Below are 26,528 nucleotides of genomic sequence, written 5' to 3'. Positions count from 1 at the left end.
TCCCAATTAAAAAGATGAGAGAGGCCTGTCATTTTCATCATAGGTACACTTCAACTATGACAGACAAAATGACCAAAAAAATCCAGAAAATCACATTGTAGGATTTTTAATGAATTTATTTGCAAATTATGGAAATTACAGGCCTCTCTCATCTTTTTAAGTGGGAGAACTTGCACAATTGGTGACTGACTAAATACTTTTTCGCCCCACCTTATAAGGAGTAGGACAGAGGAGGCTACTGGTAGTAGTCACTCAGTCACATAGAGGAGAGGTTTAAAGAGATTCTATGACACCTGGGCTGCTAAGATAAAATAACGTGTTGATTTGTCTGTGATGTGTGGAACGATAACGTCCTATAAGGGCCACAATAATGACATGCCCATAGATAGACTAGTGGTTTAAAACATGTCATAGTGTCTTACAATATGTCTTACGTCTTATGCAGGTACCACATTCAGTGCATTTAAGACAAAAGTTGTGAAACTAGACTGGATCCCATGATTCAGGGATTAGGTTATCGAACAGAACAGTTTCCTGAACAATAACAAAAAACAAGAACTAGTACAGAAACGTTTAAATAGTCTTCTGAAAGTTTGCAATGAAGTCCTATTCAATTGTAATGTCAAATATAACAAAATCACCTTCCAAAATGCAATGTAGCTTGTAAAACCATATGTGTTCCTCTCTCAGCTGAAAATTCCACGTAAGCAAAGTTGCCAGGTCCGTCTCACAGTATTACCGGAAGTGTGCCCAGATTGTCCAAATAGCCATATGCATGCTGGGGCTTCAGTGTTAACCCTTGACTGTCCAGAATATTGAACCTATTGTAAACCCTTGCTGACCCAGAGCATGTATAACATTGGAGATGTTTACATTTAAATTGACAGTAATTACGTGATGATAAGCAAGTGATTTAACCCCCCCTAGAAGCATGACTAAATCATTTCTAGAGGGAGTGAATGGTGGAACATAGTGATGACAAACCTGCAATATAAGACAACATATAGGGCCACAGAAATAGGAAGGAACTGCACTGAATTTATTTGCAGCCTTTATGTTCATTTATTGTTTTTATGTTTATTTTTTGTTTGATTATTTTTCATTACATACACTTGTACAGAAAGATAAAGAAAATAATTATAAATGCTGACAAAAAACATGAAGCTACTGTAAGTGGTGCTTGACTGGCTGCAGGGGTGACAGTTCTGCTCAGTTTACCACCACAAAACACCAGCAAATTGCCAAAAATAGTACAACCAGCTCACCTGCTTTCACACTATGATTTGACTATGTTCAATGTTTTTTTTGTTGAGAGAATGCCAAGAAGAAAAAATGTATATATTATCGTTTCACCATTTTAGTTCACGTAAAAGGGTTGACTTTAAAATGAAGGACAGACGTAAATGAACCACTAATCACATGAAATTAATAATAATCTTCGGAAATAACTTTGTCAAAGCAACAAATGACTATGGCTTTACAATTATGGTGAAAAAAGAGAGAAATGTTAGGGTTAAATTCCTCCTTGAAGTCAGAGTCAAAATGCACTTTGGCACTTAGGCAAATCTGTATTCATAAAAAAAAAAAATCGGACCTATTGAATTCTCCATGTGGTCTATTAATGGGCACTTGATTTAATTTAACAAGCTTTTGGTGCACAATTTCAATTTCAAATATCAAAGTGACGCAAAATGCTCATTTCATGAAACAACCCAATATCAATGTACCAGAAAGGGGAAGTTTGGGTGTCCAAGTACCAAAAGGAGGCTTATGAACTCTGAACTCCCTCTTTCTCATGGCTATTTTCTTGCTGCATTTTTACATCAGAGCATGTTAAAACACCCCTTTCACCGTTGTTCCTTACAGACAGAGAGAGTGGACACATGAAGCATGATGACTATGAGACTCAGTTCAATAAGAATAATCTGGTGTATCCTGCTGGCGTGTGTATGGGGGTATAATCATGGAATTTCTGCAGAAGTGAAGTCTCAGTTTATTGAATGAAACCTTCTAGCCAATACAATTTCATTAATTGCTGAGGGGAGTTTTAAAATAAGTGTCCAGGGAAAATCTCATTGTTAAAATTTCATAGTCTGTTAATACCCAAATAATGTTATTAACTCATCCTTTACTCGTATTTGTGGCCAAAGCATAAATTGGAGAAAATACACTAATGGACAGTTACTTTAAGAGGAATTCTTCCAAAGCAAAGTTTCAATAATTTTGCCATTCGAGTGGCCGGTTAAGTGATAGCATATGTCACTGAGGATTACTGTCACGCCCTGACCGTAGAGAGCTTTTCTACCCTGTCGTTCTCAACTAACATCAAGGCGGTGGCCCGTTCCTGTAGGTTCATGCTCTACAACATCCGCAGAGTACGACCCTGCCTCACACAGGAAGCGGCGCAGGTCCTAATCCAGGCACTTGTCATCTCCCGTCTGGATTACTGCAACTCGCTGTTGGCTGGGCTCCCTGCCTGTGCCATTAAACCCCTACAACTCATCCAAAACGCCGCAGCCCGTCTGGTGTTCAACCTTCCCAAGTTCTCTCACGTCACCCCGCTCCTCCGCTCTCTCCACTGGCTTCCAGTTGAAGCTCGCATCCGCTACAAGACCATGGTGCTTGCCTACGGAGCTGTGAGGGGAACGGCACCTCAGTACCTCCAGGCTCTGATCAGGCCCTACACCCAAACAAGGCCACTGCGTTCATCCACCTCTGGCCTGCTCGCCTCCCTACCACTGAGGAAGTACAGTTCCCGCTCAGCCCAGTCAAAACTGTTCGCTGCTCTGGCCCCCAATGGTGGAACAAACTCCCCACGACGCCAGGACAGCGGAGTCAATCACCACCTTCCGGAGACACCTGAAACCCCACCTCTTTAAGGAATACCTAGGATAGGATAAAGTAATCCTTCTCACCCCCCTTAAAAGATTTAGATGCACTATTGTAAAGTGGCTGTTCCACTGGATGTCATAAGGTGAATGCACCAAATTGTAAGTCGCTCTGGATAAGAGCGTCTGCTAAATGACTTAAATGTAAATGTAAATGTAAATGTAAAGCTTTTCATGTCTCTATTTTGGTTTGGTCAGGGTGTGATTTGGGTGGGCATTCTATGTCCTTTCTCTATGTTTTGTATTTCTTTGTTTTTGCCGGGTATGGTTCTCAATCAGGGACAGCTGTCTAGCGTTGTCTCTGATTGGGAACCCTACTTAGGTAGCTTTTTCCCACATGGGTTTTGTGGGTAGTTATTTTCTGTTTAGTGTTTGCACCTTGTGGGACTGTTTCGGTTTCATTTAGTATTTTGTATTAGTGGTCAGTTCAATAAACAAACATGAACACTTACCACGCTGCGCTTTGGTCCGACTACTCTTCCTCATCTGATGACGAAAGCCGTTACAATTACTGTATAAGTACATAAAAGGGCTAGTTGAAGTGTCAACCGTGCATTTGTTTGTTGCAGTAAAGTGTTTACTACCAACATTATCACCAAACGTCTTGTCAGAAACCACCCAATCAATGATCCTTTCAGACGGAGAGAGTGGACAGATCCTGCGCTTGTGGGTATTGGGATAAAATCATGGACTTTCTGCAGAAGGAAAGTCTATGTCCTTTTGAAAACTTTGCCGATGGGAGATCTTAAGAGTAATTATTCACTTAAAGTCACGTTTCAATAATGCAATTATTATGTTTTCAACTGGCTTGATAGCATACAGTCGTTAGTGAAAGTCTACACACCCCTTGCACACATTTTGCTGCCTTAAAATTACATCTAAAAAGGATAATTGTTTTCTATTGATCTACACAACCTACTCCACATTTTGAAAGTGAAAGAAATTATAGAACATTTTTCAAATGACTGTATTGAGGCTGTATTGATTGCATATGTCTTCAGTCACACCCCAGAGTCAATACCTGGTGGATCGAAGCACCTTTCATACCCATTACAGCTATGAATAATTTTGAATAAGATTCTACCAATCTTATCCTCTAAGGTTTTACCTGGGCTTTGCTCCATTCACATTTATTTTGATCCTAACAAACTCCCCAGTCCCTTCCGTGACAAGCATACCCATAACATGATACTGCCTCCACAGTTTGTCAGGATTTTAAAAAATATGAAAGGAGCAAAACCCAGGTAAAAAGTTAAAGGAAAACGTATGAAAACCTAACCCTGTTATAGAGGTTTTTTTTCAGCGAGACAATTACACTTATTTTTATGCCAAAGACACACCAGAATGGTTTTCTGACAGGTGTTGAGCGCTCTTGAGTGGTCTAGTTTCAGTCCTGACTTAAATGTGCTTGAAAATGAGAAAGAAGTTTTCAACATTGCTGTCCATCAATGATTCCCAAGCAAATTTCTGAGCTTGAGCAATTTGAACAAAATCAGTGGACATACAGTATGTTGCCCTAAGACATGGATGGGCAAGTTTGAAGGAGTGGGGGCCACAAAAAAAATCTGCACTCAACATGAGGGGCCGCAGTTGCTCGCAGCCAGGTCTGCCAAGCCGCACTGCTTCTTAAACTTCTTATGGCTGAGGGCAGTATTGAGTAGCTTGGATAATAAGGTGCCCAGAGGTGCCCAGAGTAAACTGCCTGCTCCCCAGTCCGAGTTGCTAATATATGCATATTGTTAGTTTATTTGGATAGAAAACACTCTGAAGTTTCTAAAACTGTTTGAATGATGTATGTGAGTATAACATAACTCATATGGCAGGCAAAAACCTGAGGAGAAATCCACCAGGAAGTAGGAAATCTGAGGTTGGTCGATATTCAACTCAGCCCCTATTGAAGATACAGTGGGATATTGGTCATGTTGCACTTCCTAAGGCTTCCACTAGATGTCAACCGTCTTTAGAAACTTGTTTGAGGCTTCTACTATGAAGGGGGGCTGAATGAGAGGGGAATGAGGTCTGCCAGCAGCCACGAGCTGGTCATGCGCATTCAGAGGTGTGAAGACAAAGGAATTCTCTGGTTGGAACATTATTGAAGATTTATGTTAAAAACATCCTAAAGATTGATTCTATACATCGTTTGACATGTTCCTACGGACTGTAACGGAACCTTTTGACATTTTGTCTGCAACTAGTGAATGCGCTTCGTGAGTTTTGATTTGTTTCCCAAACGCGCTAACAAAAGTAGCTATTTGGACATAAATGATGGGCATTATCGAACAAATCAAACATTTATTGTGGAACTGGGATTCCTGGGAGTGCATTCTGATGAAGATCATCAAAGGTAAGTGAATATTTATAATGTTATTTCTGACTTCTGTTGACTGCACAATATGGAGGATATCTTTTTGGCTTGTTGGGTCTCTGAGCGCCGTACTCAGATTATTGCATGGTTTGCTTTTTCCGTAAAGATTTTTTGAAATCTGACATAGCAGTTGCATTAAGGAGAAGTTTATCTTATCGTTATTATATTATATTTCCATATATAACACTTGTATTTTCATCAACATTTATAATGAGTATTTTTGTAAATTGATGTGGCTCTCTGCAAAATAGTCGTTTTTGGAACTACTGAACATAACGCGCCAATGTATACTGATTTAAAAAAAATATAAATATGAACTTTATCAAACAAAACATACATGTATTGTGTAACATTAAGTCCTATGAGTGTCATCTGATGAAGATCATCAAAGGTTAGTGATTAATTCTATCTCTATTTCTGATTTTTGTGAATCCACTCTTTGGCTGGAAAAATGGCTGTGTTTTTCTGTGACTTGGCTCTGACCTAACATAATCGTTTGTGGTGCTTTCGCTGTAAAGCCTATTTGAAATCGGACACTGTAGTGGGATTAACAACAAGATTACCTTTAAAATGGTATAAGATACTTGCTTGTATGTTTGAGGAATTTTAATTATGAGATTTCTGTTGATTTGAAGTTGGCGCCCTGCACTTTCACTGGCTGTTGTCATATCAATCTTGTTAATGGGATTTCAGCCCTAAGAAGGTATCACAGCGCGCATCCAATCCGGAAGCCAGCGGCCAGCTGCGACAGAGCCTGGGCTCAAACCCAGAGTCTCTGGTGGCACAGCTAGCACTGCGATGCAGTGCCTTATAGACCACTGCGCCACCCGAGAGGCATCAGGGCATGCTTTTAATAGCAATATGTATATTTTATTATGTCTTCTCAGATACAAAGAATCCTCCCTACACTCTGTATAGAGAGAGTTCCAACATCAGTGAGATGACGTTGAACTGCAACTCTGGAGATGAACCTAAAAGAACAGCTTGGTATTGGGCACCCAAAACCACTCTACATGCAACATCGGTGAAGGTGGCTTCAGCAGAGAGAGAACATCCAAACGGGGTATCAATGCAGGAGAATCCTCAGAGATTTTCATTCCGGGGTTTCAAGGTAGACCACTGAAGCCAGCCAGTGGTCCTGAGGTGTGAGGTGTCGGAGGTGAGCGGTGACCCTGTGACCCTGGCCTGGATGAGGATGGAGGAGAGCAGGGGGCTGCTGGTCAAACAGGACGTCCTGCCAACAGGACGCTCAGTGTGACCCTGCCCAGCCTCCGTAGAGACCAGCTGCACTGGCAGTGTGTGGTGTTCACAGAGGGCATTCTTAGGGCTACAGCCTCCCTGACCCTCACAATGCCCGCCGAAATAGGTACGTAGCTCACAGACACTTTATGCGTAAACATTCTACATAAAATGTTTTGCCTAAAACATTATTACAAAGAATACATTTGCAGGTGTCTATAGCCATAGTTCTAGCCTCATCATTTGTACCTTTTGGAAAAGTAGCCTCCCTCTCCCCTGCTCTCTCTCTCTCTCTCTCTCTCTCTCTCTCTCTCTCTCTCTCTCTCCCTCCCTCTCCCCTTCTCTCTCTCTCTCTCTCTCTCTCTCTCTCTCTCTCGCTCTCTCTCTCCCTCTCCCTCGCCCCTTCTCTCTCTCTCTCTCGCTCTCTCTCTCCCTCTCCCCTTCTCTCTCTCTCTCTCTCTCTCTCTCTCTCTCTCTCTCTCGCTCTCTCTCTCCCTCTCCCTCACCCCTTCTCTCTCTCTCTCTCAGCTCTCTCTCTCCCTCTCCCCTTCTCTCTCTCTCTCTCTCTCTCTCTCTCTCCCTCCCTCTCCCCTTCTCTCTCTCTCTCTCTCTCTCTCTCTCTCTCGCTCTCTCTCTCCCTCTCCCTCCCCCCTTCTCTCTCTCTCTCTCTCTCTCTCTCTCCCTCTCCCTCTCTCTCTCTCTCTCTCTCTCTCTCTCTCTCTCTCTCTCTCTCTCTCTCTCTCTCCCCCTCTCCTCCACTCTCTCTCTCGCTCTCTCTCGCTCTCTCTCTCCCTCTCCCCTTCTCTCTCTCGCTCTCTCTCTCCCTCTCCCCTTCTCTCTCTCTCGCTCTCTCTCCCTCTCCCCCACTCTCTCTCTCTCACTCCCTCTCCCTTTCTCTCTCTCTCTCTCTCGCTTTCTCTCCCTGTGTGCCATTGACAGAGAGTAGTCTGTAGCCTGTGATCATTGTTCCCTGTTTAGGTTGGTGTGTGCCGTTGCTGTGATCCTGATGAGATCTGGTGATTTCCACAGGAGGGGGATCAGCTGCAGCTGCAGGTAGCCACACTGATTTCTAACTTATACCGTGTTCCTAAATGTAATGTTATTCTATGTTAAGATGGACCTGTCTCAAGTAATATTTTGTTTCTACCTTGAAGTTATGACAGACCTACCACTGACTGAGATGATCCAAAGAGAGACAAAGGTATCTACAGTACAGTATACTTGCACATCCATTCCAGTGGATGCTGTGACACTGGAATGTTAGATGTAACTCTGTTTTTGATCTTCTTTATTTTTGTAACTGTCTGTTTAAGACCAAGACATACCTGAGCTCGTCTATGAAAGCAACCCAGAATCTAACATTTATGAAACACCCACTAAGAACACGTCACAAGCCATTCATCATCATCACACACTTAAAAAAGCACATCTACAAAACACATTTTTCAAATCAAATCAAATTGTATTAGTCCCACGCGCCGAATACAACAGCCTTACAGTTAAATGCTTACTTACGAGCCCCTAACCAACAGTGCATTTTCAAAGAAATATGGATTAGAATAAGAGTTAAAAGTAACAAGTAATTAAAGAGCAGCAGTAATAAATAACAATATATACAGGGGGGTGGCGGTACAGAGTCCATGTGTGGGGGCACCGGGTAGTTGAGGTAGTATGTAAGTGTAGGTAGAGTTAATTAAAGTGACTATGCATAGATGACAACAGAGAGTGGCAGTGGTGTGGAGAAGGGAGGGGGGTGCAATGCAAATAGTCTGGGTAGACATTTGACCAGATGTTCAGGAGTCTTATGGCTTGGGGACCTAGACTTGGCGCTCCGGTACGGCTTGCCGTGCGGTAGCAGAGAGAACAGTCTATGCCTAGGGTGGCTGGAGTCATTGACAATTTTTAGGCCCTTTCTCTGACATCTCCTGGTATAGAGGTCCTGGATGGCAGGAAGCTTGGCTCCAGTGATGTACTGGGCCGTACGCATTACCCTCTGTAGTGTCTTGCGGTCGTAGGCCGAGCAGTTGCCATACCAGGCAGTGATGCAACCAGTCAGGATGCTCTCGAGGGTGCAGCTGTAGAACCTTTTGAGGTTCTGAGGACCCATGCCAAATCTGTTCAGTCTCCTGAGGGGGAATAGGTTTTGTTGTGCCCGCTTCCCGACTGTCTTGGTGTGCTTGGACCATGTTAGTTTGTTGGTTATGTGGACACTAAGGAACTTGAAGCTCTCAACCTGTTCCACTGCAGACACTTCATTGAGAATGGGGGTGTGCTCTGTCCTCTTTTCCCTGTAGTCCACAATCATCTCCTTTGTCTTGATCACGTTGTCAGAGAGGTTGTTGTCCTGGTACCACATGCCCAGGTCTCTGACCTCCTCCCTATAGGCTGTCTCGTTGTTGTCGGTTATCAGGCCTACCATGTAATGATGGTGTTGGAGTCGTGCCTGGCCGTGCAGTCATGAGTGAACAGGGAGTACCGGAGGGGGCTGAGCACGCACCCCTGAGTGGCCCCCGTGTTGAGGACCAGCATGGCAGATGTGTTGTTACCTATCCTTACCACCTGGGGATGGCACGTCAGGAAGTCCAGGATCCAGTTGCAGAGGGAGGTGTTTAGTCCCAGGGTCCTTAGCTTATTGATGAGCTTTGAGGGCACTATGGTGTTGAACGCTGAGCTGTAGTCAATGAATAGCATTCTCACGTAGGTGTTTATTTTGTTCAGGTGGTAAAGGGCAGTGTGGAGTGCAATAGAGATTGCATCATCTGTGGATCTGTTGGGGCGGTATGCAAATTGGAGTGGGTCTAGGGTTTCTGGGATGATGGTGTTGATGTGAGCAATGACCCGCCTTTCAAAGCACTTCATGGCTACAGACGTGAGTGCACGGGTCGGTAGTCATTTTGGCAAGTTACCTTAGTGTTCTTGGGCACAGGCACTATGGTGGTCTGCTTAAAACATAAAAGTTGTAAAATAATTATGCTGTCTACATTCAGTGACTGTGATGAATACTCTACTGAGTGGATGATCTTATACACTCTTGTCATGCTTATGCTTTGTACCAATCCTGCTTCATATAGCAATTTTTCATACTACATTTTCAGGAATCAAACAGTATCAAAACCCATGCAATTTGAGCCATGGCTTTAACTTCTATTTTTAATTTTACCTTTATTTAACTAGGCAAGTCGGTTAAGAACAAATTCTTATTTTCAATGATGGCCTAGGAACTAACTGCCTTGTTAGTTAACTGCCTTGTTCTGGGGCAGAACGACAGATTTGTACCTTGTCAGTTCGGGGATTCACCCTTGCATCCTTTCGGTTACTAGTCCAACGCTCTAACCATTAGGCTACGCTGCCGCCATTTAAAGGTCCATTTAAAACAGCTGATGAAACTAACACTGTAAAAGTTTGAAAAAATAATAATACGTTTTAATTCCTGAAAGTTTCTGGTTGAAAATACAATCCACAAAGGACCTTTTAATCAGCGGGTTTGAATGGGTGGAAGTTTCGGTTTTCCATCATGACATCACCATGTGGTAAATTGGTTAATAGACCAATAACAAAGAGTTCCAAAACCATCTGCCAATAATGGCTATGTTTCAGTTTTTCCCTTCCCACTCAGACCACTCCCAAAAAGTGTTTTTTGACCCTTTTAATGGAAATCTATGACAGTAAAGTTCTAAATTGTTACCCAGAAATGATTTAATATAAATTTTTAAAAAGCTGCATTGTTCCTTTAATGCTAATGAACCTTAATGGACGTAACCCCATTATAACATTGCTATGCACTTCACTTTACCATACTGTACCATATGTTTTTTAATTAATCAGTGTATAGGTCTGGTGATATAACGAACAAACTGCTTCCTGTAACACCAGCTTAGATCATGTTAAGTAAAATCTTTCCTAGTTTGAGTTGATTCTATTTCAATTCCAGTTCAATTCCAGTTTAAATTGGACCTTTTTCCCATGGTGTGTTTTTGTTAAAGTATTATTAACGTAATTGAGAATAAAACCACGTACAGTTTTCTGGGTCCATTCCATTACTGTAACTACTGTAACATTTCGCCTGGCTTGGCCATCCGACCATGGCATACAATGGTCAAAATGGGTAGCACAAATGCTAACGGTTCAAATCAACTGAGAAAACGTTCACGTTATCAGATCAAGAGAACAAGTTGCTACAATGATGAATGCAATAGTGAGATGACGAGATGTAACTGAACAAGACAGCGGAAATTGTGCAAGCTGCTGTTTCAATGTAAGAATGTGCTATGCTCCTTCTCTTTGTCTGGAGTTGTTTCTCAGATATTGGTGGAACTGGAGTTAAATGTCAGGTCAGGATATGGACCACATTATGGTTATTCAGTGGTGGATCCTGTTATGCATATCAGGGAATTCTGCTGAGGGTGAGTTCAGTTCTTACTGTATTTCATCATCATTATTTTGTTGCTCTGAACATCTTGTTTAAAACTCTACAAGCAGAATATTTCATTCAAAACCCAAATATCTGGGACAAGCAATTTAAATGTATATTAAAGGATTACATGTACAGTATGGACATGTTTCTATGACTATCAGAGGGAAGCTGGTATACCGATTAGACTTTGAAAACCTATTCTCTAATTTGAATCGGTTGTCCTTGATTTTTAAGACAAATAAGGGGCTTTAAACCAGATTCACAATAAATAATCTGTGCATTTTGAAACTGTTATGGGGTGAATTAATACGGTCATTTGACCAGATCTGTGTCACATTGTCCACACACAGTGATGAAGAGGAGCATCTTCTTGATCTCTGGTCAGACAGAGAGTGTGCATCTGTCTGTGTCAGACCTGGCTCAACCTCACTGGTCAGAGTTCAGCTGGGAGTGGACCTCACATGATGGGAGATACTCAGAGATTCAAATAGCCAGAGCAATATCCTCTAGGCTAGTGGTTAGTCCACCTTTCACAGGGTACTTTTCTTGCAGCAAAGACTTTGACGTAACAGTGAAGCCGAAGTTTGAATGTGCAGGGGTGTTTTTGTTGGTAAGAGCAAATGTCCCATTGGTTAAGATTGAGATCTTCGCCACAAAAAGTAAGTAGATTCTGCATCTGTTTTGTACAGACACGCCATCGTGAATCTTCCATAATGACAAATACCTTCCAATGATTAAATCGCTTCGAAAGCCAGTTTTCAGAATTAATTTCTTCACCGTAATTGTTCATTCACATTATTGTTTTAGTTTGGATAGTAAGTTTACATTGTAACCATTTTAAAATTCCATGTTTTTTCAGTTACACCTTCCTTTTGGCCTATATTTCGTCTGGGTTCTGATGTGAGTGTTGGTTGCGAAGTGTCCAGCCTACCAGATGGGGCCACACTGCAGTGGGAAAGAGATGGAGATTCCACTTCTAACACCACGCTGTTCTACAATAACACTGTCCACATGCTCATCCGCAGTGTTCATCCGGACAGTCAGGGGGCATACTACTGCACTTTTAGACAGAATGGAACACTGTTATATAATGTCTCTAATGCTGTCAGAATTGAGGAAGGTACAAAATGCGTTCTTATCTAACTGAAATATCAAAACCTTTATGTGAAATGTGAATGTTGTCCTCTTGATCAGTAGTCATTGACAATCAATAATATTGGTCTCATTTTAAATGGATAAATGGTGATCACATGTGATACATTTACAATAAAATGGACCCGTAATGCCATTTAGACTTTGGATTGAAATGAAATTCAACTTTCCCCTCTGACTGAACAACGCTATGGTTTTCTCCACAGTTTCGTCTGATGCCACTCTCACAATGTACAGAGAGAGCTCCAACAGCTCTCTGGTGACACTGTTTTGTAAGACATCAGATGGTTACATCTATGCATCATGGTCCTGGACCCCATTATCTACAGCTAAAGAGGTTCACCTTGTGACAACTACAATGTACGGATCCAATGACACGTTTAATGAGAGATTTTCATGCGGGGACTTCAATGGATACTACTTCCCTCTCTACTTCTCACCGGTGAAGTTTGAAGATTCTGGAAGGTTCAACTGCTATTTTGAAAACCTCCTAGTTGCCTCTATTAATGTGGTAACCCTAAAGGGTGAGCATTATCATTTTAAATATCCACGGTGCATTTTTCAGAATAATCTATTTGACTAATCTTTGAGAGAACAGATGACAGATCCCCAATGATCTCCAGATTTCCATTTCAGTCTCTGCAGTTCCGCCTAGTGGATTCCCCAGGAATCATCCGGTGGTCCTGAGATGTGAGGTGTCGGGGGTGAGCACCGACCCTGTGACCCTAGCCTGGCTGAGGATGGAAGGGAGCAGGGGGCTGCTGGTCAAACAGGACATCCTGACAGAGAGTCACCCCAACAGGACGCTCAGTGTGACCCTGCCCAGCCTCCGTAGGGACCAGCTGCACTGGCAGTGTGCTGTGTTCACAGAGGGCATGCTCAGAGTAACAGCCTCCTTGACCCTCACACTCCCCACACAGACAAAAATGTCTTCAATGACAGGTAACATGTGTTATGTGTAACGTGTAACGTGTAACGTGTTATGATAGACTCTCTTCAAATTGATCTAATCTGTTCAAAATGATCTAATCTATTCCAACCTATCTCAAACCAAACACATTTTTCCTCACTGGACCTCTCCCCTGGCATAGGCCTAGTGTAACAAAATAAATAGGTTACCATGCTGGAGAGGTTTGCCATGTTTAATATAATCTAACAGAAGTCTCTGTTTCACAGGGATGGGCACCGAGACAGTGGTCAGAGGAGTGATTACAATGGCTGCCACCCTAGGAATTCTGGGACTTCTCGGGCTCTACTGTCGAAGACCAAACGGTAAGGAGACACTCCCTCTTGGGTAGACTCTCCATAAAAAACACATCCAACCCAATCCCAAAGGAACGGGACATTGAGGAATCCTCTAAAATGTCTGCCTTAGACAGTACCTACCTTTCTCTTTCGTTTTGGACCGAGGCAGAGCTAGCCTTTCTCATGGGACGTGGATCCTTCTCTGCATTAGAGAGCTTTTAAAGTCTCCAAACATATGACCAACTTTGATTTTGTAGTGAACTACAACTTAAATTAACATTTTGACGAAACATTCTGGTTGATGTGTTGTTGTGTCTTCCATCCAGGCACCCAGACACAGAGACAAAAGGAGGAACCTGCTCAACTGGAGGAGACTAGTGTATAGCCTTGTTGCTAGCCTATGGCCTGTGGCTGTGTTGAAACATAGCTTTCCCACCCATGTCTGTACCAACCAGTGATGTCTTTCACACTGAATTACCACATGACACACTGTGTTCTGTCAAAAGGTCTGGCAATAGAAACTTCACTGGTGTTAAAATAATGTGTTAACCACCAACAACCTTCCCCTCAAAGACTAATATTGAAAACATGACCATGTTATGATACTGTAAGCATCTTTCCAAAAGACCTAAATAATTCACACTGAGTGCACAAAACATTAGGAACACCTGCTCTTTCCATGACATAGTCTGACCAGGTGAATCCAGGTGAAAGCTATGATCCCTTATTGATGTCACTTGTTACATCCACTTTGATCAGCGTAGATAAAGGGGAAGAGACAGGTTAAAGAAGGATTCTTGAGACAATTGAGACATGGATTGTGTATGTGTGAAATTCAGAGGGTGAACGGTCAAGACTAAATAGTAATGTTTTTACACTCAGTGTATATTATTTAGTTCATCCTAGAAGTGTACATTTCCATTCATCCTCAGTCTGTAATGTTTGTACACAATAAATGGGGATGTTAATACTAGTTTGTCAACAGTGTCTCAGCTTAATTCACCGTCTGATTGTCCTGTATTAGGAAAGCTTTGAACTTTGAATGGACTGTTATAAGAGACTGGCTATAATGTAGCAAGTTAGGCCTTTTGGTTTTGAAAGCCTTTGGTTGCATTTGGACATCATGGTCTTTGGATTTTCAATATATTCACTGTTTGCTTCAAGAGGAAAATGTCTTGTTTCCATATTAATTATAAAATGTGTAACATCCTTGTAATAATACTACTTCTATTATTTAAATTGCACAGCATTTACATTATATTCTGCTACATGGTGCTAAACTGTGACATGTTTGACTATTGTTTTGATCCCATTGATGCCTATTATCGGCAGGTAGCCTAGTGGTTAGAGCGTTGGACTAGTAACCAAAAGGTTGCTAGATCAAATCCCCCAACTGGCAAGGTAAACATCTGTTGTTCTGCCCCTGAACAAGGCAGTTAACCAACTGTTCCAAGGCCGTCATTGAAAATAAGAATTTCTTCTTATTAACTGACTTGCTTAGTTATATAAATGTAAAATAAATGATGATGGTGGTGTGGCATTGATCATTTAATCCTTAATCCTGCTCCGTAATCCCTGCTTGCTACATTCAGTATATGGCTGATACAAATAAAGTGAGATTTTATGAAGTACTATATCCTCAGATTTGCACTCATTTTATAATTGCATCACCTCTGTAGTTTTTGAACTTCTTCTTTTCTTCAGTCATTTCCTGAACATATTTATCAGAGACGTCAGTAATGATATGAGTTGGCTACTGAGTAGATACGGGAACAGAACAGTAACATACAGCAACATGGGGCAGTACAGTGGCTCTATGGGTGTAACGTTGTTGTGGATTCTGCTGTGGATATCTAGATCCGGTCAGGGACTCTCAGCTGAACGTGGGTAACGTGTTTCTGGTTGAATTATTTGACGTAAAAGAGTCACCATTTAAAGGGGTAAACTGTCGTTGCTACATCCATTTGGTGACCTTTAAATGAATGATATACACCAGCATAGCCACAGGAAGTAGTTTGGGGTGCAATGCAGTACATTTTTTCAGCAATGGAGGATGGAGGAGGGGCTGAGAATGTTTTGTCAAGGGGGTTGCATTTTTGTGTGAATTGTTAAGGATATTTTCAATCAGATATTTCATGGGGTGCTACAGCAGCCTGAGCACTCCTACTTCCTGCAGCTGTGAACACCCAGGATGGGAAACTGGAGGCCCGCCCCTTTTGAAGGCCCTCGGGTCAAAAGAAGAAGTACATTAAAAAAAAAAGTATTTTTCTCAGTCGGGGTCTCAACCTACTGTTGCAAGTTAGAATAGGATAATATACAATGTGACATTTTTTAAATATGTTTGTGCATCAGCAGTTTTTCTATGATGCAGTCACTGATTGTCAGTCAATTAGTCCATGTCAGCTGAACATTTTTTTATTGGTAAGTTAGTCTTGCTGCTAGCTATCTAAATTTAGTAATCATGGTCGAATTACCATCCGGGGGGGAACACATTGATTTTGTTAGTCAGTCTCACTCAGATATCATATTAAAAACTGCACACATTTCTCCTCACCTTATGGCAAAATGTGTAGAATTGCAGGAAATGAGTCAAACAAAATCAACTTGTAAAATAATAGAAGATTGACTCCAAAACATGTTTTTTCTCTCCGCTGTCAAGATGGGTTCTGCAGAAATGTTGTTCTCACTATGTGGTGGTGGGGGGGATTATGCAAATGTGGTTATGCAGACCTGCAAGGCATTTCGCTCCCCTCATGATGAGTTCAGTTTTAGTGGCCCCCACCAAGTTGCCCATCCCTGATATACATCCATTGATTCTTGAAGATTTGAACTGCATAATGAGCTTAGTTCAACTGTTGTACCCCATCTGTATCCCAAATATAAGTTGTAAACAATATAAATATTATAAACATTTGTATAAATATCTCCAGGCCGACCCCTCAGCTGTTTCCCAAATCAGTAGCAGGTTAACTGCTCTGTTGTTGCTCTATCAGCAGATTGCCCCTTTAAAGCATGAAATACAAGTATGATGAAGCTATTGAGGAGTCATGTGAGAAAGAGAGCGAGAGAAAATGTGAGATTTGAACAGTGAATAATATTAATATAAAGATATTTTGCAGCTTTTTATCCCATCGTTTTGAATATCTTCCCTCCACAGAATTGTCAAAGAAGATATTTTTCCTTGCCGAGACCAATAACAGAGTCACTCTCCAAGTTTCCCCTGCAGTTCCGAAAGGGACAGCGCACCAATGGATGTGGACCTCACATGACGGCAGACACTCAAACACTTCAGTAGCCCGAATCACTTCCTCCATGAGTAGAAAACCTGATTGGAACACACAGGCTCCTTTCTCACAAGGAACAGGATATGACCTGTCTATGCAAACAAAACATGAAAATGCTGGAGAGTTTGTGCTCATGCAAACCAAACCAGCTTCAGCAGTTCTGGCGAGATTTGAGGTGTTTAGTTTTGTGTTTAAAGGTATATTGATCATGTTCAGTTTCTCAATGTGTATAATTTGAATCATTTTAAATATCAATGTATATCGCCTTGTCATTATCATAATAAGAGACAAACTTTTGCTGTTGTAATAATTTCATTATTGATTTTCAAGCATTTTAGATTTGTAAAAATGATTTCCACATTTCCCCTCGTTTTATCTTCTTTTAACGAATTGAAGTAAAGCAATATATATATATATCTCCTTGTTGCAGTGACACCAACCTATAATGGTAATAAAGTGTATCTGGGATCTGATGTGAGTGTGCGTTGCGAGGTGTCCCACATACCAGATGGGGCCACACTGCAGTGGGAAAGACATGGAGATTCCACATCTAACACCACGCTGTTCTACAACAAAACAGCCCATATGATCATCCACACTGTCGATCAGAATTACCAGGGGAGATCTAACTGCAATTTCAGACTGAATGGAGAATTGTTGTTTACAGTTTATACTACACTGAATGTGCAAACAGGTAAGATTTATTAACATGAATGTAATATATAAATACATGACTTGACCAAATGTTAAATATTCAGGAAGATGGTCCTCAATAATACAAAGAAAAGAGTGATACAACTGCACCATACAGGCAAACAATATCATCAGCATTTTCCTTTTAACGTTGCTTTTTTCCAGGCACATTTAGTAACCCATTGATACATCTGTTTCGAGAGAGCAGCAACAGCAGTGAGGTGAAGTTGATCTGCAGGTCAAGTCCCCCGAGTTCCTCATACAGCAGAGCCGACTGGACCATGAGCAGATCAACAACATCTGTTACTCTGACTTCATCAGGCAAAGTCAGAAGCGACCGATTCTCATCTCCCTCATTCAACGGATATGATTTCCCACTGCATGTCTCACCGGTGACATTTGAGGATAGAGGAGTTTTCACATGTTTCTTTGAACACCAAAGGTTCAGCTCGGTTAAAATCACAACCATTCGAGGTAACTTTGCTTTTGTCTTTTAACAATGAGAGAGCAGACACTCTGTTCACTTATACTGTTGGTTACTATGACAACCATTCATTTTTCATTTCATAATTAAATTTAATCAGCTGTTCAGTACATTGTTACAGTTACTGCTCTTTCAGTCAAAGTACAGTACAGTACTTTTTTCTGTTATTTATCTTAGTATCTGAATCTGGAGGGCCCCCTGGTGGCCAGCCCATGGTGGTGAGGTGTGAGGTGTCGGAGGTGAGCCCCGACCCTCTGACCCTGGCCTGGATGAGGATGGAGGGGAGCAGGTGGCTGCTGGTCAAACAGGACGTCCTGACAAAGAGTCACCCTAACAGGACGCTCAGTGTGACCCTGCCCAGCCTCCGTAGCAACCAGCTGCACTGGCAGTGTGCTGTGTTCACAGAGGGCATGCTCAGAGCGACAGCCTCCCTGACCCTCACACTCCCCACACAGACAACAATGTCGTCAATGACAGGTAACAACTTGTTTTGCTGCACTTGCATTCTATGCTGTTCACAGGGGGCATGCTCAGTGCAAGCATTCCCCTCAGTTCCAGTGATTTCTGCTGGAAGATCAGAGTTCATTACATCAACATTGTCTATGAAAGGCAACACATGTCTGTAGATTACATTAGATAACTCCATCTCAATGATTGGAATCTACTAAAGATTCAGTAAGATGACATCATCACAAACAACAGACAGTACATCATACAAGTAACCAAATCAATGTCTCTGGATTGCCCTTGGGCAATGTAAACTGTGATGAATGTAGAGTCTTAGTTTCAGGTATACTCCCTCTCCGGCCTCTAGATCGTCAGGCTGCTGATTATCCCGCACACCTGTCACCATCGTCAAGCGCACCTGCGCCTCATGACACTCACCTGGACTCCATCACCTCCTTGATTATCTTCCTTATATCTGTCACACCCCTTGGTTCTTTCCTCAGGTGTTATTGACTGTTTCATGTCGGTGTGGTGTTTGGGTTTTGTGTTTCTTGTTTTGTTTATTTATTAAAACACTTCCTCCCTGTAATTGCTTCCCGTCTCTCAGCGCACTCGTTAAAGAATAACACCTCACCTAAGGAAAGCATATATAAAATTTCAAAAATTGTGTCAATGTAAATGACGCCGGGTCCGGGAGCCGCTACAGGCTCCCCTGCCTCCGCCGGCTCGTTGGGCTCTCATGACTCCGCCGGCTCGTTGGGCTCTCATGACTCCGCCGGCTCGTTGGGCTCTCATGCCTCCGCCGGCTCGTTGGGCTCTCATGACTCCGCCGGCTCGTTGGGCTCTCATGACTCCGCCGGCTCGTCGGGCTCTCATGACTCCGCCGGCTCGTTGGGCTCTCATGCCTCCGCCGGCTCGTTGGGATCTCATGCTTTCGCCGGCTCGTCGGGCTCTCATGACTCCGCCGGCTCGTCGGGCTCTCATGACTCTGCCGGCTCGTTGGGCTCTCATGCCTCCGCCGGCTCGTCGGGCTCTCATGACTCCGCCGGCTCGTCGGGCTCTCATGACTCCGCCGGCTCGTTGGGCTCTCATGCCTCCGCCGGCTCGTTGGGCTCTCATGACTCCGCCGGCTCGTCGGGCTCTCATGACTCCGCCGGCTCGTTGGGCTCTCATGCCTCCGCCGGCTCGTCGGGCTCTCATGCCTCCGCCGGCTCGTTGGGCTCTCATGACTCCGCCGGCTCGTTGGGCTCTCATGCCTCCGCCGGCTCGTCGGGCTCTCATGCCTCCGCCGGCTCGTTGGGCTCTCATGACTCCGCCAGCTCGTTGGGCTCTCATGCCTCCGCCGGCTCGTCGGGCTCTCATGACTCCACCGGCTCGTCGGACTCTCATGCCTCTGCCGGCTCGTCGGACTCTCATGCCTCCGCCGGCTCGTCGGGCTCTCATGACTCCGCCGGCTCGTCGGGCTCTCATGACTCCGCCGGCTCGTCGGGCTCTCATGACTCCGCCGGCTCGTTGGGATCTCATGCTTTCGCCGGCTCGTCGGGCTCTCATGACTCCGCCGGCTCGTCGGGCTCTCATGACTCTGCCGGCTCGTTGGGCTCTCATGCCTCCGCCGGCTCGTCGGGCTCTCATGACTCCGCCGGCTCGTCGGGCTCTCATGACTCCGCCGGCTCGTTGGGCTCTCATGCCTCCGCCGGCTCGTTGGGCTCTCATGACTCCGCCGGCTCGTTGGGCTCTCATGACTCCGCCGGCTCGTTGGGCTCTCATGCCTCCGCCGGCTCGTCGGGCTCTCATGCCTCCGCCGGCTCGTCGGGCTCTCATGCCTCCGCCGGCTCGTTGGGCTCTCATGCCTCCGCCGGCTCGTCGGGCTCTCATGCCTCCGCCGGCTCGTCGGGCTCTCATGACTCCGCCGGCTCGTCGGGCTCTCATGCCTCCGCCGGCTCGTTGGGCTCTCATGACTCCGCCAGCTCGTCGGGCTCTCATGCCTCCGCCGGATCGCCAGGCTCTCATGCCTCCGCCGGATCGCCAGGCTCTCATGCCTCCGCCGGCTCGTCGGGCTCTCATGCCTCCGCCGGCTCGTCGGGCTCTCATGCCTCCGCCGGCTCGTCGGGCTCTCATGCCTCCGCCGGCTCGTCGGGCTCTCATGCCTCCGCCGGCTCGTTGGGCTCTCATGCCTCCGCCGGCTCGTCGGGCTCTCATGCCTCCGCCGGCTCGTCGGGCTCTCATGACTCCGCCGGCTCGTCGGGCTCTCATGCCTCCGCCGGCTCGTCGGGCTCTCATGCCTCCGCCGGCTCGTTGGGCTCTCATGCCTCCGCCGGCTCGTTGGGCTCTCATGCCTCCGCCGGCTCGTCGGGCTCTCATGCCTCCGCCGGCTCGTCGGGCTCTCATGCCTCCGCCGGCTCGTCGGGCTCTCATGCCTCCGCCGGCTCGTCGGGCTCTCATGCCTCCGCCGGCTCGTTGGGCTCTCATGCCTCCGCCGGATCGCCAGGCTCTCGTGCACCAGTCGGCTTGACAGGTTCCCGCACACCAGCCGGCGTGACAGGTTCCCGCGCTTCAGACGGCATGAACGGTTCGCTCCTGATCCCCGGGTTCATCACCTTTGTCGGGGAGGGGTTACTGTCATGTATACTCCCTCTCCGGCCTCTAGGTCATCAGACTGCTGATACTGTCACCATCGTCAAGTGCACCAGCACCTCATGACACTCACCTGGACTCCATCACCTCCTTGATTATCTTCCCTATATCTGTCACTCCCCTTGGTTCTTTCCTCAGGTGTTATTGACTCAGTTTCATGTCGGTGCGTTGTTTGTGTTTATTTATTAAAACACTCACTCCCTGTACTTGCTTCCCGACTCTCAGCGCACTCGTTACACTTAGCAAATGGAGTCAGCTGTGTAGTAAGTACTCAGGTATCTCATATCCCAGCATGTTCTCTCTCATACTCTTTGTTTGTGTCTTTTTGCTTACCACAGATGACTGTCTGCGGACTGTGGTCATTGTAGGCTGCATTGCTATGGTTGTTGCTGGGGTCCTGGTTGGTGCTCTGGTGTTCTACCTGAAGAGGAAGAAGACAGGTAAAATACACTGATAATGACCACTATTGCTGATCAAACTTGTTGGATTGCTACATCTTCAATTTAGGCCTATGTCAACAATTGTGTGAACATTTTTGTTATGATCGCTATTTTCAAAGCTGTGACGAACCTACCGCTGACCCAGAAAAATGACCCAGTCTACGATAACGCCACAGATCCACGAAGAGACCAAGGTATACACTTCTTCACTTTGGGTCTAATGTGATGTACAATATAGATATGGCAGTGGAGATTCCTCAGGGGTGGACCATCCACTATTGTTTATAGTGAAACATTAAAGTTATCCTTTTTGGATAAAGTTATACAAAAAAATATTATTATCACCAATAACTGATTTAAACACACTGTTTTGCAATAGTCTACAGTAGCCTCAACAGTACTCTGTAGGGTCACACCATGTAGCCGGAGTACAGTTATCTTACATTGACTTAAATACAAAACCTAGGAGGCTCATGGTTCTTACCCCCTTCCATAGACTTATACAGTAATCCGGAGGCCGTCGTCCAACCTATCAGAGCTCTTGCAGCATGAACTAACATGTTGTCCATCCAATCAAAATATCAGAATTAATTTTATACTGAAAGCAGAAGCTACCGCTAGCTAGCACTGCAGTGCATAAAATGTGGTGAGTAGTTGACTCATTGAGAGAGAGAGAAGACAATATTTGAATAGTTTATTTGCTTTATATTCACTGAGGATGGTAGTCCCCTTCCTCCTCTGAGGAGCCTCCACTGGTACAGTAAGCAGAAAGTAGAGATGACTTTCAAGATGACATCCAGAATGTTCAACAGTGCCAACCGATGTATAGGAAGTTACACAAAAATTACAAATGTGTTAACATTTTGGCTTCTTTTTGTTTTACTACCAGAGAGCCAGAAGGGTCAAACAGGGGAAGATGAGAATGAGGAAGTTCATTACTCTGAATTTGCTTTGGGTGAACCCAGGCTTGGTGGTGAGTAGTGTGTGTGTGTGGAAAAACAGAATGGTTTTTGAATGTGAGGCGATCAACGAATGTAACTTGTGTAGATGAAGCGTAACTATATGATTATCTTTTTTTCAGATACCAACAGAGTCACAGCAAGGTCAAATCAGGTAAGAATAGCACTTTATTAAAATGATGGTTTTGTTATTTATATACAGTACCAGTCAAGGGTTTTTATTGTTAGTATTTTCTACATTGTAGATTAATAGTGAAGAAATTATGAAATAAGTAACCAAAAAAGTGTAAAACAAATCTAAATACATTTGAGATTCTTCAAAGTAACCACCCTTTTCCTTGATGACAACTTTGCACACTCTTTGCATTCTCTCAACCAGCTTCATGAGGTAGTCACCTGGAATGCATTTCAATTCATGTTTGAGCCAGGTTAAAAGTTCATTTCTTTCCTTCTAAATGTGTTTGAGCCAATCAGTTGTGTTGTGACAAGGTATGGGGTGGTATAGTCCTATTTGGTAAGATACCAAATCCATATTATGGCAAGAACAACTCAAATAAGCAAAGAGAAATGACAGTCCATCTCTTTAAGACATGAAGGTCAGTCAATGCGGAACATTTCAAGAACTTTGAAAGTTTCTTCAAGTGCAGTCACAAACCTTCATGCTCTATGATGAAACTGTCTCTCATGAGGACCGCCACAAAAAGGAAGACCCAGAGTTACCTCTGCTGCAGAGGATCAGTTCATTAGTTACCAGTCACAGAAATTGCAGCCCAAATAAAAGCTGCCCAGAGTTCAAGCAACAGACATCTCAACATCAACTGTTCAGAGGAGACTGTGTGAATCAGGCCTTCGTGGTCTAATTGCTGCAAAGAAACCACTACTAAAGGACACCAATAAGAAAAGACTTGCTTTGGCCAAGAAACATGAGCAATGGACATTAGACCAGTGGAAATGTGTCCTTTGGTCTGATTAATCTAAAGTTGAGATTTTTGGTTCCAACCTCCATTACTTTGCAGAGTGGCTCAACGGATGATCTCTGCATGTGTGGTTCCCACTGTGAAGCATGGAGGTGTGACAGTGTAGGGGTGCTTTGCTGGTGACACTGTCAGTGATTTATTTAGAATTCAAGTCACACTTAATCAGCATGGCTACCACAGCATTCTGCAGCGATACGCCATCCCATCTGGTTTGGGCTTAGTGAGACTATCATTTATTTTTCAACAGGACAATGACCCAACACACCTCCCGGCTGTGTAAGGGCTATTTGACCAAGAAGGAGAGTGATGGAGTGCTGCATCAGATGACCTGGCCTCCACAGTCACCTGACCTCAACCCAATTGAGATAGTTTGGCATGAGTTGGACTGCAGAGTGAAGGAAGAGCAGCTATCAAGTGCTCAGCATATGTGGGAACTCCTTCAAGACCGTTGGGGAAGCTGTTTAAGAGAATGCCAACAGTGTGCAAAGCTGTCATCAATGGAAAGGGGGGCTACTTTGAAGAATCTAAAATATATTTTGATTTGTTTAACACTTTTTTGGTTACTTCATGATTCCATATGTGTTCATTTGATGTCTTCACTAATATTCTACAATGTAGAAAATTGTAAAAGTAAAGAAACCCTTGAATGAGTAGGTGTGTCAACTTTTGACTGGTACTGTATATATATATATATATATATATATATATATATATATATATATATATATATAGTTACTATTTGTAATATCTGTCTAAATGTAGTGTGCTCCTTGTTTTTTAAAACTTTTTAACTGGTGTTCATGTCCATACATACAGGACAGTGCTGTGATCTATTCAACTCTCAACATATAAGGAAAATTACTCATGTTAAGTTTCAGGGATTGTTCCACATTTTGACAATGACTTAATGTGTATTAGTTTACAGAGAAAATTATACCACAATACTGATTGGTTTTGAAATTATGCTATATGCCAGTTACCTTTCATTTTAAACCTATGAGATTTGTTCAATTAGTTTATTATACTGCTTTTGATTCGTGCATTTAATGATACAGTAATATATGCTTACTAAGACTGCTGTGTAAATACAGCAGCTAGCCCAATTGGGGGGTTTACATTTTGGTCTGAAATATTGATGGCTGTAACCTACATTGCAGCCATGGATGCAAATAATAGTTTTATTTAATTGTTGGCTTTCAGGCATGTGCATTTTGTATGTTTCATTCGATATATGTTTAAATAAAAATGTTTTTCTTCTTATTGCATAGGTGAGTGGAGTTGGATATGTTACCAGTAGATAGCACTGTTGGAAAGAAAATGATTATTTTGCGAGAATACAGTACATGAGGTTTGCGGAGGGGAATAATTCATTTCTTTCAGCCCTCTCCTTCAGACTGGAGATTCTTCTGTTACAGTCTGTGTTAGGACAATGCAAGGTAATAGTCATTTTTGAAATATCCATTGTGGAAATGCTTATTTGCAGAAAACATGGTTTGTGTGAGAAATGTATTGAACTCATGTTTATTTTCACTTAATTTGGTATGAATGCTGTCCTCCAATAGGGGGCAAGCCAGTACAGTTTTACAGTATCAAAGAGTATTAACTCTTAGATCGCCTCACATATCTACACAAAAACGCATGCTAACACACACACAAAGAGACCCATACATCTGAACATGCACATACAAAAATATGCACACGCAAATATGCACACACACACCACAGTATTCTGTATAGGAAAGCATACAGAGGTAGGAGAGTGGATGGATGAATGCCTGTCAGTCGGTCTGTCTCCTGTCACCAGTGCAGCGTGTTCTCTATTTAAGGCAATGTTTACCCAGATCTCATCATGCACTGCTACCTTACAGATAGGCTGCCAGACACGCTCCTACCCTGATGCACTGTGTCTGCATCTCTGTCTCACTCCCACTGACACAAGTCAGGGTGTCCAACGGACCTAAACCCTCACACACAAAATAAGGGCTGCAGAGGACTGGAAAAATACTACTGTGAACATGCATAGGTATAATATCACACTATAAATTTGCTGAGAAGATGTTGGAAAATGATCAGTAGTGCTGATGAGGGGATATCTGTGACTGGGAAGGGACTCTTTATGTGACAGTGAAACAACTGCAGATAACCTGGTTACAAAACCTGTTTGGCCAAAGAGTGACAAACGCAACAGCAGTCACCACTGAATGACCATCCATCCGCTGAGTCTTTCAGCCTGTGCAGAGCCCTAGTTTCAAGGAACACCGCAGTGAGTGTCCCTTCGACCGATATCCCGGAAATGAGAGAGAGAGTGTGAGTGAATGAGTTGTTCTGGGTACAGAGCAGGAGACATCCTTCCCTGCCAACTGCAAAGTCATTTAGCTCTGCTGTCTGGAGTGGAGGTGTGGTGACCAAACTCAACGCCGTGCTGATTTGTGTCTGAGTGCTTTAAGGAGAAAGGAACGTCATCTACTGGAATGACTCTGTCTGCCGCCCAAACAGCACCCTATTCCCTATGTAGTGCACAGGGATCTGGTCAAAAGTAGTGCACTGCATAGGGAATAGGGTGCCATTTGGGTGGGCACTGAGTCATCGTCACAGTGATATTGTTGTAAAAGAACTGGGCTATATCTCTAATCTCTGTCTTGCTAATTGCCCCACTGGGATGACGCTGCTGGCGTGTTCTATTGTAATTGTGTTGTATGATATCTGTGGGCCAGACAGACTGAGTGTAAACATGGATTACTCATTGGGGGTAGTGGGACACAGAGAGCCTCATACAGTAAAATGAGTGTTATTCTCAAGAAGTTAGACAAATGTGCCATGGGACATTGTGTCATCACTGTGTTATGTTATTCTGTAGAAGTAAATAAAACCCTGCAATGTGGGCTACTGTTGACAGGACGTCCATCATACTGTGGACACACAGGCTTCGTCACAAAAGGCACCCTATTTCCTCTACAGTGCACTATTTTTGACCAGGTGCCATAGGGGCCACAGTATAATGATAATCACTCCCGCATCCTGTTTCATGACCATCAATAACCAATAGACAGTATGACGTGTGATGTCTGCTTTGGGTATTTATTGCATCTATACCCTCAACCCTTTAAGACATATTGGTATGGTCCAATATAGCAGCATGAGGGGGGTTTGCTAACAGTGAGTTGCTAAACCAGTCAGCTTCATTCTCCATTAGCAGGTGAACTAGGAAGTGGCCGGGTCGATGGCAATGTAGGGGCGAGGAGGGGGATCCTACGGACTCCCACACTGCTGTGAGTGTGAAAATATGGTCCCACTGTCAGTCTATCTA

General features: G+C 43.7%; 2 protein-coding genes and 1 long non-coding RNA gene across 6 annotated transcripts; all 3 read left to right on the top strand.

Moving 5' to 3' along the window:
* The first annotated feature begins 6,334 nt into the window (after positions 1–6,334).
* Positions 6,335–7,686, top strand: LOC118367940 (uncharacterized). The gene is made up of 3 exons (XR_004822209.1): positions 6,335–6,619; positions 7,471–7,545; positions 7,647–7,686. It is a non-coding gene; the product is annotated as an uncharacterized LOC118367940 (long non-coding RNA).
* Positions 7,687–10,745: 3,059 nt separating this feature from the next.
* On the top strand, positions 10,746–14,934 carry LOC118366965 (uncharacterized). 2 transcript variants are annotated; one of them, XM_035749838.2, is made up of 7 exons: positions 10,746–10,895; positions 11,257–11,565; positions 11,766–12,026; positions 12,265–12,582; positions 12,695–13,000; positions 13,235–13,330; positions 13,630–14,934. In XM_035749838.2, the coding sequence occupies exons 1-7, from the start codon at positions 10,817–10,819 to the stop codon at positions 13,686–13,688; spliced, it is 1,428 nt and encodes a 475-aa protein (XP_035605731.1). In that variant the 5' UTR covers positions 10,746–10,816; the 3' UTR covers positions 13,689–14,934. The 2 variants fall into 2 exon arrangements, with proteins under 2 accessions (XP_035605731.1, XP_035605732.1); XM_035749839.2 differs by having other exon boundaries at positions 11,231–11,565.
* Positions 14,935–15,052: 118 nt separating this feature from the next.
* LOC118366480 (uncharacterized) lies at positions 15,053–24,486 on the top strand. Of its 3 annotated transcripts, none has more exons than XM_035749108.2 (10): positions 15,053–15,186; positions 16,461–16,784; positions 17,018–17,281; positions 17,446–17,754; positions 17,942–18,241; positions 21,184–21,285; positions 21,405–21,479; positions 22,175–22,258; positions 22,367–22,398; positions 24,038–24,486. In XM_035749108.2, exons 1-10 carry the CDS (start codon positions 15,099–15,101, stop codon positions 24,071–24,073), a joined length of 1,614 nt encoding a protein of 537 aa, XP_035605001.1. In that variant the 5' UTR covers positions 15,053–15,098; the 3' UTR covers positions 24,074–24,486. The 3 variants fall into 3 exon arrangements, with proteins under 3 accessions (XP_035605001.1, XP_052349672.1, XP_052349673.1); XM_052493712.1 differs by lacking the exon at positions 24,038–24,486 and adding an exon at positions 23,469–23,885; XM_052493713.1 differs by having other exon boundaries at positions 15,082–15,190.
* The last annotated feature ends 2,042 nt before the right edge of the window (positions 24,487–26,528 follow it).

Source organism: Oncorhynchus keta, chromosome 34 (genome assembly GCF_023373465.1).
Source record: "Oncorhynchus keta strain PuntledgeMale-10-30-2019 chromosome 34, Oket_V2, whole genome shotgun sequence".
Lineage (NCBI taxonomy): Eukaryota > Metazoa > Chordata > Actinopteri > Salmoniformes > Salmonidae > Oncorhynchus > Oncorhynchus keta.
Note: the sequence above shows the minus strand (reverse complement) of the source record. Positions and strands in the feature narration are given on the sequence as shown.

Bases quoted from the DNA above. Each gene is read 5' to 3' on its own strand.
- LOC118366965 (XM_035749838.2), top strand. From the start codon at position 10,817: ATGTCAGGTCAGGATATGGACCACATTATGGTTATTCAGTGGTGGATC. The intron at 12,027-12,264 runs GTACAAAATGCG...TTTTCTCCACAG, and splicing joins TGCTGTCAGAATTGAGGAAG to TTTCGTCTGATGCCACTCTC. The intron at 13,001-13,234 runs GTAACATGTGTT...TCTGTTTCACAG, and splicing joins AAAAATGTCTTCAATGACAG to GGATGGGCACCGAGACAGTG.
- LOC118366480 (XM_035749108.2), top strand. From the start codon at position 15,099: ATGGGGCAGTACAGTGGCTCTATGGGTGTAACGTTGTTGTGGATTCTG. The intron at 18,242-21,183 runs GTAACAACTTGT...TGCTTACCACAG, and splicing joins AACAATGTCGTCAATGACAG to ATGACTGTCTGCGGACTGTG. The intron at 21,480-22,174 runs GTATACACTTCT...TTTTACTACCAG, and splicing joins AGATCCACGAAGAGACCAAG to AGAGCCAGAAGGGTCAAACA.